The 12354-nt window shown below is 37.7% G+C and overlaps 3 protein-coding genes across 3 annotated transcripts; 2 read left to right on the top strand and 1 right to left on the bottom strand.

Annotated features, from left to right (window-relative positions):
* Positions 1 to 1700: 1700 nt before the first annotated feature.
* LOC119072975 (mitochondrial genome maintenance exonuclease 1-like) lies at positions 1701 to 3315 on the bottom strand. The gene is made up of 5 exons (XM_037178291.1): positions 2537 to 3315; positions 2409 to 2480; positions 2208 to 2349; positions 2091 to 2146; positions 1701 to 2035 (listed from the first exon to the last, which is right to left on the bottom strand). The coding sequence occupies exons 1-5, from the start codon at positions 3237 to 3239 to the stop codon at positions 1797 to 1799; spliced, it is 1212 nt and encodes a 403-aa protein (XP_037034186.1). The 5' UTR covers positions 3240 to 3315; the 3' UTR covers positions 1701 to 1796.
* Positions 3316 to 5754: 2439 nt separating this feature from the next.
* LOC119072974 (UDP-glucosyltransferase 2-like) lies at positions 5755 to 9111 on the top strand. The gene is made up of 3 exons (XM_037178290.1): positions 5755 to 6671; positions 6730 to 7463; positions 8693 to 9111. The coding sequence occupies exons 1-2, from the start codon at positions 5841 to 5843 to the stop codon at positions 7450 to 7452; spliced, it is 1554 nt and encodes a 517-aa protein (XP_037034185.1). The 5' UTR covers positions 5755 to 5840; the 3' UTR covers positions 7453 to 7463; positions 8693 to 9111.
* Positions 9112 to 9636: 525 nt separating this feature from the next.
* Positions 9637 to 11491, top strand: LOC119072973 (UDP-glucosyltransferase 2-like). Its single transcript, XM_037178289.1, has 2 exons — positions 9637 to 10543; positions 10602 to 11491. The coding sequence occupies exons 1-2, from the start codon at positions 9713 to 9715 to the stop codon at positions 11322 to 11324; spliced, it is 1554 nt and encodes a 517-aa protein (XP_037034184.1). The 5' UTR covers positions 9637 to 9712; the 3' UTR covers positions 11325 to 11491.
* The last annotated feature ends 863 nt before the right edge of the window (positions 11492 to 12354 follow it).

Here is a 12354-nt window from a genome sequence, read left to right as displayed (position 1 = left end):
TAACAGTATCACAAATATTGTGTCAAAAATTCACGTTTTTTTCTTGGTTTTTCCTCACAACGCGTTCATGTTCTAACGATCTTCCAAGGGAAGTGAAAAGTGAGAATAATGAGAGGATATTCGAGTGTAAATTGAAAGAACACCTGAATGAAACTATAGAATTGTGATGTAAATTTGAAATGTAGTGTTCATTTTTCAATGTCTGTGATTATGGAACTTTGTATTTGAAAATAGCTATTTACTAAATAAATTTGTTTGATTTGATTTGTTCTTCAAGAAGAATTTCAAGAAAAAATTGTTTCGGATTCATTCTACAAACTTCAAACTTAAAATCCCGAAAAATACGAGCGAAACCTTTTTATAACTTTACTTGATTTTTGTTTGTGGGAAAGTTTTGCGAATTAATCACGAAAACTCTGGTTATATCATATATCTCTCATTCATATATGGTTATATGTTATCATAAGCTTGCCACCTCGCCTCGCTCGCCGTTTCTAACTACACATTACTTAGAAAATAATATTTTTGAGCAAATGTTGAAAACATTTTATTTGATTTGGTTGACAATGTAGGAAACATTGTTTCCGAAACAATTTCTTTAATAAATTTTTCATGCGGCGCTGCAAGGCTCGTTGCCCAGGGCGCTGTAAATGCTAATCCGGCCCTGTCTCTATGTCAAATCTACGTCCAACTCACCATGTTTTATTGTTAGAATTGTTAGAAGTGTTTCAATGATTCAATAATGTGTTCTTTATAGCGCGGCAGAGTAAAATAAACCAGGCAGGAGTAGTTCGTTTTTGAAACGTCAAATAAGGGACCTTATACACTAAATGAAAATGAACTCAAATAAACACTGACATAAGTGAGCTACTAGATAATTCAGTTACCTATTCAAATCAACAGCTCCTGTCTGGTTTATTTTACTCTGCAGTGGTTATAGAAATCGGAATGCAGAAATGTTGTTCACTAAAACGGTCTCACTCGTGGAGTAAGGGTTCCCCCAAAGACCCAAAAGTGTCTCGATTTAATGGTGGTACACAGGAAAATTGTAAAGAATCCGGAATATATGCGCTAAAATTGAAAACATTTCATTTCAGTCTGACTGTGAATTCAGACTTTGCTTTCACGACTCACGACTCTCATACGATTTCGTTGACAAAGGATTTTCAAAGAAAGGATTTTATAGGATTTTCAAGCTATCGTTTTCCAAGGATTTTCTACTGATTCTGGATAGTTTTTCAAAGATTTTTTTTTCAATTTTCACGGATTTTCTTCTTTTTCTTTGATTTTCCTCAGCTTTTTTAGGATTTTCTACGATTTTTCAGGTTTTCTTTCGCACAATTTTGAAGGATTTTCTTTTAACTGACAAAGGATTTTCTATGCCCGTCGTCTGTTCTCGGGAATATACAACAAATTAACAGACTCCCGTTGAATATTACATATTTTCAAGAATTAAGTAGAAGTTAGACTGCGTGTTAACTGGTGAAAAGGACTAAGACAAAGATTTACTTAATATGATCTTTGTATGACAGGTGACAGATTCATCACCTCCAATTTGTAACCATTTTTTGTAGTCCCAGCCGTGTCACCTGTCGGCGACGTAAGAAAGTGAACATTAGCGTGTTCGAAAGACAATTACTATATGAAACATCCTTCCTCTTAGTTGGAAGGATACCAGGAGCTCAAATTGCCAACCTATAAATCGACATTTATATTTCAAATCTAGATGTCAAACGAGCGCAGTAAAACGATAGAATTTCAACTAACTGAATACGAAATGTATTCAAATCATCACTTTAAATAGGTTCCGGCAGCGTATCATCTCTAGTACGGATCCAATATTCATGTAAACGTTTCAACCATACGCGCCAATAATTTCTCAACATGACTTCGTCCATTTTGTACACATCTGCCTGCTTTCCATTCTCGTAGGCGATAACAACCATGCCTTGTCGAATGCGTCCTTGAAACTCAGGTGTACAGTTAATTGCACCGAGATAGGCGCACAGCTGTAACGGAGCGTCATATGTTGCATCTAAGCGAAAGATGAATTACTGTAAGTTCTAGAAACAATGAACATGACTTCATACCTAGCGTCGGCTTCGAGCGTCCGGATTTTTTCCACTCAATAATTGTCAATTGATTGCTGTGAACAGGGAGATTCAGTTCAGTGATTTAATTCAATGTACACGGGTGTTCGGTCTTACTCAACTTCTGATACACAGTCGCATATGCCCTTGTATTTGAGGATTGGATGGTGAACGGTTTTCTCGACGGACACTGGCATAGCTGTAAAAGTGTCCAGGACGCCTCTAACACTTTCCCATAATTTGAAGGCCGGTGATGAATCTGAACATGAATTAATTACCGTTTGGTTCTCGCATTGCCGGAATTTCGAAGGAACAAACCTGTTGGAATCTCGCTGGTAAGGAAGTATTGCTGAAGTGACGAGTGAAATATAAGTCCAGAACTTAAGTTTGCTAAAATGGGAATTCGTTTGAAGAGGACGATCTCATTCAACGTCAATTGTGCTCACCCTTCTGCAATTCGGCGAAACCTTGTTCGCCCAATTCTCTAATTTTAGTCAGTTTCCAATTCAATAGTGCACTTCTAGCTGCTTCTGACATTGTGTACTGAAGAACTCTTCCAACCGAAGGCAGTGTTCGAAGTTCAGGAGCCCTTATATCACTGGGAGGTGTTGACAAAACATCTGATTGTAGTGGACAGTTTAGGACATTCTTCAATTCTTCATTCGACAGTGGTATCGGTTTCTGAATTATTGGTGGAGCGCTGGTGTCTACGATTTCTAAATCGATCGATTTCTTTGGTTTTGCCGATTTAACTTCTGACGTCTGTGTATCGATATTCGAAGAAACATTCTCAATCTTTTCGTATTTGAATGTTCGTGAAACGTTTCCAACTTTAGCGTCACCTTTCCTAAAGATTTCATTCCACCGATTGCCAATGATCCAATACATTTCCGAGCTGTAATTAGTTTCAGGATTTTTCAATGCAACACCATCGGGTGATGTAGCAGATGTGGAAACAGTCTCATGTTTAACTGGCGGTCCAGATAGTTTTTTTGAACGTTTCGGTTTTTTCGTATTAATTATGGGACCGTACAATGATTTGATATCTTTATGTAACAATAAAATACGGTCTTTTTGGCTGAATGCATATCTCTTTATAACAGAATTAGACGTTGCTCCACATGCACCGAATAATTTAAGTGAATTCATCACTTCAACTAATGAAAATTCGAATTAAATGAATTTGAATAATATCGGCGGATGGTCTCACCACAAAAACAATAACAAAATGTTCACTTTTAGCCATTTTTCTACATGTGTGAGATTTTTGACATATCGACAAAAAACTGTGGCTGTCAAATCCATATGGTTTAACACAGTTCAAATTGTGGCGCTATATACGATATAACGTACTCCTCTTCGACTAAAATATTGAAAAGTGGACCTTGATAATAGACAAACAAATGTGATGGGCTCTTTCTAATATATGATCTTATGTCCCTACACTTATGTCACAAGTTTGTTAGCAGTGACAGATATCCTTTACAACAAACTTTCATTCAAGAAGTTTCTCCTCCTTTCGTTGCGGCAGAATTTCCGATTCGACACTTCGATTTTTTGCGTGCATTTTGTTGATCCGAGGCGAAACCGAAGTCAATAGACACACGAAAACGAAACTTTTACTTTACTAGGGAGGGAATGTGTGCGGAAAAGTCTTTCCCTCGCTCGTAAAGTGAACCGCCGTACGATACACGTCGGATTCTTTTACTCATCTGGATACGAGATGTCAAATTCCTTCATATAGGTTTGTTCCAAGGCCATATGAATTGTCAAATTTCATCCATATAACCATAACCTCAATAATACCTCTGTGTAAATCGCGTAGGCGACATTGGTCAATTTGTATGAAATATCACGTAAGCGACGTTGCTATGGATGAAATTGTCGTTCTTCGGGTTGTCAAAGTTCGTGTTTACAGTTACTTGGAACAAACCTATTCATACATTCCACGCTAGGGTAAAGCCAAGTCTCACAATGTGCATAGTGTGCCTAATAAAGCACTTTCCACCGAGATTCATATAACGTTTACATGCTTCTGTTTTCCCTAGAGTCGAAAGTGGCATATTTCACACCTAGGGAAAACAAGAGAATTGGTTTAGGTAACGCATTGTCAAGCACCGAAGCTGAATTTGACATCACTCTCGTGTGATTGATAACCTCGGCTTCGCCTCGGATCAACACTTCACACGAAAACTAGACTTTTCAACTTTTTATCCTATGTCTTATAAATGACTATTTAAGCAACAGACGCTTGTAAAGCTCGCAGTTTTCGAACATTATGATGCTGAGTTGCCTAAAAATTGTAAAATATTTTCTAATAATTCCGTCATTTACAATACATGGTTTCATTCTTGCGAACTAGAACCGGAAAATGTAACCGATGTTTGTGATGGGAGAAGATTTGAATGTGACAAGGCTGAAAACGTGGAAAAAGTGATACCATTTCAGTTTCATCCTACTTACTGTGACTACTGTACATTTACCGCAGCCAAAAACACTGGAGTTTACGTGGATGTTGAAATCACGACAGAGTAAAGTTAACCAGGCAGGAGCGCTTGTTTGACTAGGGACCTGAAGAATCTAGTAGCCCCTGATATTTTGCGAATAAAATTTTTCAATTTATGTCAGTGTTCATTTGAGTTCATTTTCATCCCATGTATTAGGTCCCTTATTTGACGTTTCGAAAATGAACCGCTCCTGCCTGGTTTATTTTACTCTGCCGTGTTGAAATGCTTGCCGTCAGAAGGGCTTTTTCCAAAATCCGGAAAGATGTCAAGAGTATGTCTATTGTAGTGGAGACAAAGCTGTTCCAACGGTAATGCAATGTCCAAAAAAATTACGTATACGATGGAACGGGCTGTACAACGGACAAAACAAAATGTCTTTATCCGTAAATCGAATTCGACATTTCACCGGCACACCGATAATCCAATAAAACAAAAACCAATTCATTTGAAACTTGGAAACGTATTTTCTATTGCTATTAGATTAACGTCAGATTATTAGGAACATGAACTTCTGAAAACAATATTCGCAAGAACGACCGATCCCCTCATTGACTAAATCTACCGGCCAGTTTTACTATCGGGTCTACTACTTCATTTGTATATTCTTGAACATGCTTTTCGCATTGGTCATTGTGTGCCGTAAATATTCGCGTCGTGTTGTTCCACTTCCACTACTTCCACCACAACCGAGCCTGTCGTTTATTCCTGTTCCTGAAGTCGTTATCGATAGCAGATGATAGCTACCCGTGACAGTTGATACCGGTTTAATAAAATTCTCACGATCCGACGATTGTGTTTAATTGGATCAGCGTCAAAGAACGGAATCGGAAACGATCCACTTTGAGCATAGTAAGAAATCTGGAAATGACAGTTGAAGATAATGTAAGCTTTCGTCAGATGTCGAAGCGTATCGTGGTCGTTCTTTTGAATTGTATTGCAAATAACCGAGGGGTACAAGTTGTGTTTGTTATTGGAATATTTCGAATCATCGTGACGAAATAGAATCATATCTGAAAAGATGATTGTTCAAAATTCACGTAGCAAATCCATTGTCGATTATCTTGCATTGTCTGTACACTTAACTACTGATAACGTAACTAATCAGCCTGACCACGGTTTATAACTGATAAAGTCGCTCATAAAAAGGTTCAACCAATTTGGTAGCTCACATAAATGATTTTCAATTGGCTAACAAGTCGGAACAATTTTGAACTTCCTCTTAGTTCGTCTAAAATTACCGAAAATGAAGTTGCACGGCTATTGTATCGTTATATTGTGTTTGATCCAACTGGACATTGTGTGGTGTGCTAAAATATTGGGATTTTTCGCGACAGTTAGCCAGTCACATTTCATTGTTGAAGAGCCAGTAATGCGAGAGCTCGCGAAAAGAGGTCACGATGTTACTGTTGTCACGTCATACAAACAATCGGGAGAGCCTCTGAAAAACTACCGATACATCGACATACCGGATTTTATCAATCGACCGGAAATAGAATCTTTTCGAACTTCAGCAACCTCTGGTAATAGTATTGGACTGGCGCAAAGGTATACAATGATGAAAGAATTGTCTAGAATGTCGCTAGACTTAATGAATCACGACAAATTTCTGCCGTTAAAAAACGAGACATTCGATTTATTAGTATTGGGCTGGTTTATGAATGACTATGCACTTGGACTATCGGGTCACTTTAAATGTCCGTCAGTTATCATTTCACCGAATGTCAACTTTTATACGATGCGAAAGTTGGCTGGGAATCCCAGCAGTATATCAACTATTCCAGGAATAATGGTAGACTATGCCACACCAATGACATTTTTCCAACGGCTCAAGAATATTGGATATTACCTGATCGAATTTGCATTTTTGGAAGGAGCAAACCAGGTCTTTGTAGCACCTTTGTATACGGAAGCCTTTCCTCCAAATCAATATCCCACTTACGACGAGGTACTGAGAAATGTTTCATTGATACTGGTGTCTCAACACTTTAGTGGAAGAACTCCAGAACCTTTACTACCCAATGTGATAGAAGTGGAAGGTATGCATGTGAAGAAGGAGCCGAGCCCATTGCCAGAGGTAAGCTCCAAAGAGTAAATTTGTCTTCATTCCTAAATTGATAAATATCATTTTAAAGGATATCAAAGCGTTTTTGGATGGTGCTGCTGAAGGTGTGATCTTCTTTAGTCTTGGTTCGAATGCGAGAAGTTCCGATTTGTCTGAGGAGAGAATTGCTGTTTTTGTAAACAAATTCCGCGGTCTGAAACAAAGAGTTCTATGGAAATTCGAAACAGACCTGCCAGATCTACCGGACAATGTTAAGATTGGAAAGTGGCTACCGCAAGACGACATTTTAGCACATCCAAATATTAAACTTTTCATCTCACATTGTGGAAAAGGCGGCATTACCGAAGCCAAGTACCATGGCGTTCCGATATTAGGCATTCCACTTTTCGCAGACCAATTTGTCAATGCTGAACACATTGCCGAAGAAGGTTGGGCGAAAGTGCTTCCATTAAACGATTTGAATCCGGAATCATTTTCAAGTGCTTTGGCCGAGGCTCTAAATAATCCGTCGTATGGAAATGTTGTAAAGAAATTATCGAATTTAAACCGAGACCGACCTGAACATCCTCTGGATAAAGCTGCGTTTTGGATCGAATATGTGATTCGTCATAATGGCGCTAAGCATATGCAGAGCCCTGCAGTTCATTTGAATGTTCTACAGTTCTATATGGTTGATACAATTAGTTTTATACTCGCTGCGCTCTATGTTACGATTAAGTTGACTAAATTTTTATTCAAATTGATTCTAAGGAAAGTGTTTCGAAGGGGACATGAGAAGAGTAAAAAAGAGTAAAATTGCTGGTCGTGTGTTTAGACCCGTACGAAGTACTGGGGTCTTATAGGTTTACGCATACGTTTGTAACACGTCGAATTGGACTCCCTGAGTAAGGGGAAACCTATTGTGGTTGTCTAGAGATGCCAAATCCGCGAAAAAAAAAATGTCCGTCTGTCTGTCCGTCTGTCTGTCCGTCTGTCCGTCTGTCCGTCTGTCTGTCCGTCTGTCTGTCTGTCCGTCTGTCCGTCTGCACGATAACTTAAGTAAAACGCATCCGATTTTGAAAATTCTTTTTTTTCCCGTTTGGTAATGTCAAAAGACAGGCTAAGTTCGAAGATGAGTGATTTTGGATCGACCCCTCCCGAGCTGTGGCCCAATAAGTGCTTTACGGTTTTTCGAAGATATCTCCGGACATTTAAACGTTAAACTTGTAAGTGATGCGTCAAATAAAAGGTATTTACCATACCGATCGACAAAAAAAAAGTTTATGGAAATCGGATGATCGACTCGTGAGTTAGACCCCTTGGTGTGAAACAGGCACAGGGCGGCAAGCAGTTTTTGCTTGTAGGTCGGCCACATTTGAACATATTTCGTCTGTTTTAGCTTTATTAGATAGGTATTGACCGTACCAATCAGGGAAAAAAAAGTTCATGAAATTATGTTCTCCGGAGCGTGAGCTAGGTCTCTTGAAGTGAGCTCTTATCTGGCTACTCGGAAGTACAGTGAACGTGGTGTATTTTGACAATATCTCGAGTAAATTTTGACCGAATTTCATGATTTTTTTTTTGTTTGAAAGGTATTAACGAATGTAAAGCATCGGTACTATTTCCGGTCTCCTAACAAAATGGCTGCCGGCGGCCATATTGGATTTTAATAAAAGTGATATATATTGGGAAAAATGGTACTTAGAGTGTTTCTGTTAACATGGAAATAATTTGTTATGTGTGTGGGGTTTCAGGGATTCCATATACGGACATCTATATATACCTATATACAGCTATATTGAGCTATATACAGGCATATAGAGCTATATAATAGCATATATTTATCTGTGAAATGTTTATTTATAGTGAAATATAGTTAAATATAGCGGTATATAGCTGTTTAAATAGGAATTTATGAAATTTGTCTTCGTACGGGGCTGTCTATATTGCCTCCGGCAATTTATTTGTATATGATAACAAGGCAAAGAGTGGATAATGTAAGTGATTTTAAAGGCTTTTGACACGAATAGGTGTTTCGTACGGGTCGGCGTTAGCTATGTTTTGATAATAATTCTGTAAATTTAAGTAATTAAGAAATGCTGACACAATTCTTGCAAATCATTGCCAAAGAAATGGAATGCGTAAGCAACGCACCAGCATCTGCACTTGACAATGGCAAGAAAATAATCTTAGTTGTATGAACTTGTTTGTATAAGTGTAAATCGAATGAATGATACACTGTCTGATTCTCAGACTAAGTAGGTACTATTTAGTCTAAGGTATGATTGTGGTATATGAAATCCAAATACACAAATGCTGGTGCGTTGGTTGAAGTGAAAACGAAATAAAATAATTTTTCCGAAGAAGATCTAATGTGTTTTATATACGATACATTTACCTCACGCAACAGAACATGTGTATACCATGCAATACCTATGTTTACTGGATTTTTAATTCGAATAAACGAGTCAGATAAAAAACAGTTTCTGTTAACCCTATTTTTTCAGAATTCCCATTTCATTACGATTTTATTCCTACCTGACGCACAGCCTTTTTTCTTAATGAATTTCCTCTTATTTTTATCCCGTTATGTTATCCCTTTCGTTTACTATCTGTCGTGATTCGAGCATCCTGTGACGCGGTTTTTTTTTTAGTTTAAAAAAAACACAACGCTGCCTGTCTAGAGTGGGCAACATGAGGGTTTTTCGTCTTTCTCGAATTTCAAAACATTCTCAATTAATTGCGTGTGAATTAAAGTCGCCACAATGTTGATTAGTAATCGTGACTTGCATTTTAATTACAACCAACTGAACACAATGCGTACCTCAAGAGATGATATTTCAAAATTGACGCAGAAAACCCATTGTCGATTTATTTATCATTTATAGCTTCATATCTATTATCGTTCGTTGAACACATTACAGCTGATAACGCAAACAATCAGTCTGACCATGTACGGCATTTCGATAAAATTCTTCATAAAAGGTTCAACCAATTTTCCATTTTTAATTACTTTACTAAGACCAGTTGTTTGAAACAGAGCTTCCTGAATAGTCTGACTTAAATTACCGAAAATGAAGTTGTACGGCTACTGTATCGTCATATTGTGTTTGGCCCGACTAGACATTGTGCAGTGTGCGAAAATATTGGGATTCTTTGCATCTATGAGCCAGTCACATTTCATTGTTGAAGAGCCCGTGATGAGAGAGCTGGCGAAACGAGGTCATGAGGTAACAGTGGTCACAGCATTTAAACAATCGGGAGAGCCTTTGAAAAACTACCGATACATCGACATACCGGATTTTATCAATCGACCGGAATTAGAACTTTTCCGGACTTCAGCAACCACTGGCAAAGGAATGGGCTTCGTGCAAGGATATAAAATGATGAAACCGTTATTGCGATTATCGCTAGACCTAATGAATCACGACAAATTTCTGCCGTTAAAAAACGAGACATTCGATTTATTAGTCGTCGGTTGGTTTATGAATGAGTATACACTTGGACTATCTGGTCACTTTAAATGTCCATCCGTTATCATTTCACCGAATGTCAACTTTTATAATATGCGAAAGTTGGCTGGAAATCCCAGTAGTATCTCAACGATTCCAGGGATATTCGTAGACTACGCTACTCCAATGACATTCTTCCAACGAGTCAAAAATATTGGATTTTACTTTCTGGAATATGCCATTATGGAGGGAATGAACCAACTCTTCATGAAACCATTGTATTCGGAAGGATTTCCTCCCAGTGAATATCCCTCTTATGATGAGGTTCTGAAAAATGTTTCGTTGGTACTGGTGACTCAACACTTCAGTGGAAGAACTCCAGAACCTTTACTACCCAATGTGATAGAAGTGGAAGGTATGCATGTGAAGAAGGAACCGAGCCCATTGCCAGAGGTAAGCTCCAAAGAGTAAATTTGTCGTCATTCCGGGATTGATAATTATCATTTTAAAGGATATCAAAGAATTTCTGGATGGTGCTACTGACGGTGTCATCTTCTTCAGTCTCGGTTCAAATGCCAGAAGTTCTGATTTGTCTGAGGAGAGAATTGCAATTTTTGTAAACAAGTTCCGCGGTCTGAAACAGAGAGTACTATGGAAATTCGAAGCAGACCTGCCAAACCTACCAGACAATGTCAAAATTGGAAAGTGGCTACCGCAAGACGACATTTTAGCACATCCAAATATGAAACTTTTCATCTCACATTGTGGAAAGGGTGGCATTACCGAAGCCAAATACCATGGTGTTCCGATATTAGGTATTCCTCTTTTCGGAGATCAACCGGGTAATGCCGATCATATTGCTGAAGAAGGCTGGGCAGTACTGCTTCCATTTGCTGATTTAAGTGAGAGTACGTTTCCAGCAGTTTTGGACGAGGCTCTAAATAATCCGACGTATGGAAATGTTGTAAAGAAATTATCAAATTTAAACCGAGATCGCCCCGAGCATCCTCTGGATAAGGCTGCGTTTTGGATCGAATATGTGATTCGTCATAATGGCGCTAAGCATATGCAGAGTCCTGCAGTTCATTTGAATGTTCTACAGTTCTATATGGTAGATACAATTAGTTTTATACTCGTGGCGCTCTATGTTTCGATTAGGTTGATTAAATTTTTATTCAAAGTGATTCTAAGGAAAGTGTTTAGAAGGGGACATGAGAAGAGTAAGAAAGAGTAAAATTGCTGTGGTGTTAAGTTACGATAATTGTAAATAAGTAGCTAAGAAACGTTTCTGTTATAGGTCTTTCAAATCATTGCCAAAGAAATGGAATGTGTGAGTGAAGTATCGCATTTACTGTTGGAATGGAAAACGAAATAAAAGAATTGTTCCGTTCCGTAATAGAATAAATGTGTTTTATCTACGGTACATTTATCTCACTCAACAGACGTTTTATATATACTCGGACGTGTGTGTATGATGCAATATGTTGTCTGGATATTTAATTCAAATAAACGAGACAGAGAAAACAGTTATTTTTAACCCTATTTTTTTTCCAGATTTCCCATTTCATTATGATTTCATTCCTACCTGACACCTTACACACAGTCTTTTTTCTTAATGAATTTCCTCTTATTTTTATCCCGTTATTTATCCCTTTCGTTTACGATCTGTCGTGATTTAATGTAATGAATGGTTAGACGAAGAAGAAAAAATTGTTTGTAGTAAAAAAACCTACCCCAATTTACTATCACTTCTGTTCAAGTTAATCTGAGGATTGATTTTTTTCGAAAGTAAATCGTTTCCTGTTTTATGAACAGTTATTTTGGAAACATTACTTTGGGGTAAATTAACATTTCTATGTTCAGAGAGTGAAATTACGCTTTGTGAACATTAATGAATTTGTTGGGAATCGTGGTATTCTTGCGCTTCAGACGAGATGTGAAATCAAATTAGATCCGAAAAATAAACTTTGTGTTTCAGATCTGGATTTTTCATCTCCACTAGGTCCCACCTTTTTGGGCGGGTCGGGTCCCTTGACTGATAATTTTCCCAAAATATTGTTGTCTTTTGCTGGTTGGTAATGTTGGTAAACTTCATAGTCAATCAGATTATACTTTTAAAGATATCTTAATTTATTTTCATTGATTTTTTTCATCTGGTTAAGAATGGACAATTTCTGTAGTCCAAGCAAATGACAATATTTTGACCTTAAACAATTTGTTTTAACCATCACATCATACTTAGGATCTAAAAAATCTCAAATTAC

This window comes from Bradysia coprophila (assembly GCF_014529535.1).
Source record: "Bradysia coprophila strain Holo2 chromosome IV unlocalized genomic scaffold, BU_Bcop_v1 contig_84, whole genome shotgun sequence".
Classification (NCBI taxonomy): domain Eukaryota; kingdom Metazoa; phylum Arthropoda; class Insecta; order Diptera; family Sciaridae; genus Bradysia; species Bradysia coprophila.
Note: the sequence above shows the minus strand (reverse complement) of the source record. Positions and strands in the feature narration are given on the sequence as shown.

Coding starts and splice junctions, on each gene's coding strand:
- LOC119072975 (XM_037178291.1), bottom strand. CDS start 3,239: ATGAATTCACTTAAATTATTCGGTGCATGTGGAGCAACGTCTAATTCT. Junction 2,350..2,408: donor TACCAGCGAGATTCCAACAG/GTTTGTTCCTTC, acceptor ATTCATGTTCAG/ATTCATCACCGGCCTTCAAA. Junction 2,036..2,090: donor ACGCTCGAAGCCGACGCTAG/GTATGAAGTCAT, acceptor TCTTTCGCTTAG/ATGCAACATATGACGCTCCG.
- LOC119072973 (XM_037178289.1), top strand. CDS start 9,713: ATGAAGTTGTACGGCTACTGTATCGTCATATTGTGTTTGGCCCGACTA. Junction 10,544..10,601: donor AACCGAGCCCATTGCCAGAG/GTAAGCTCCAAA, acceptor ATCATTTTAAAG/GATATCAAAGAATTTCTGGA.
- LOC119072974 (XM_037178290.1), top strand. CDS start 5,841: ATGAAGTTGCACGGCTATTGTATCGTTATATTGTGTTTGATCCAACTG. Junction 6,672..6,729: donor AGCCGAGCCCATTGCCAGAG/GTAAGCTCCAAA, acceptor ATCATTTTAAAG/GATATCAAAGCGTTTTTGGA.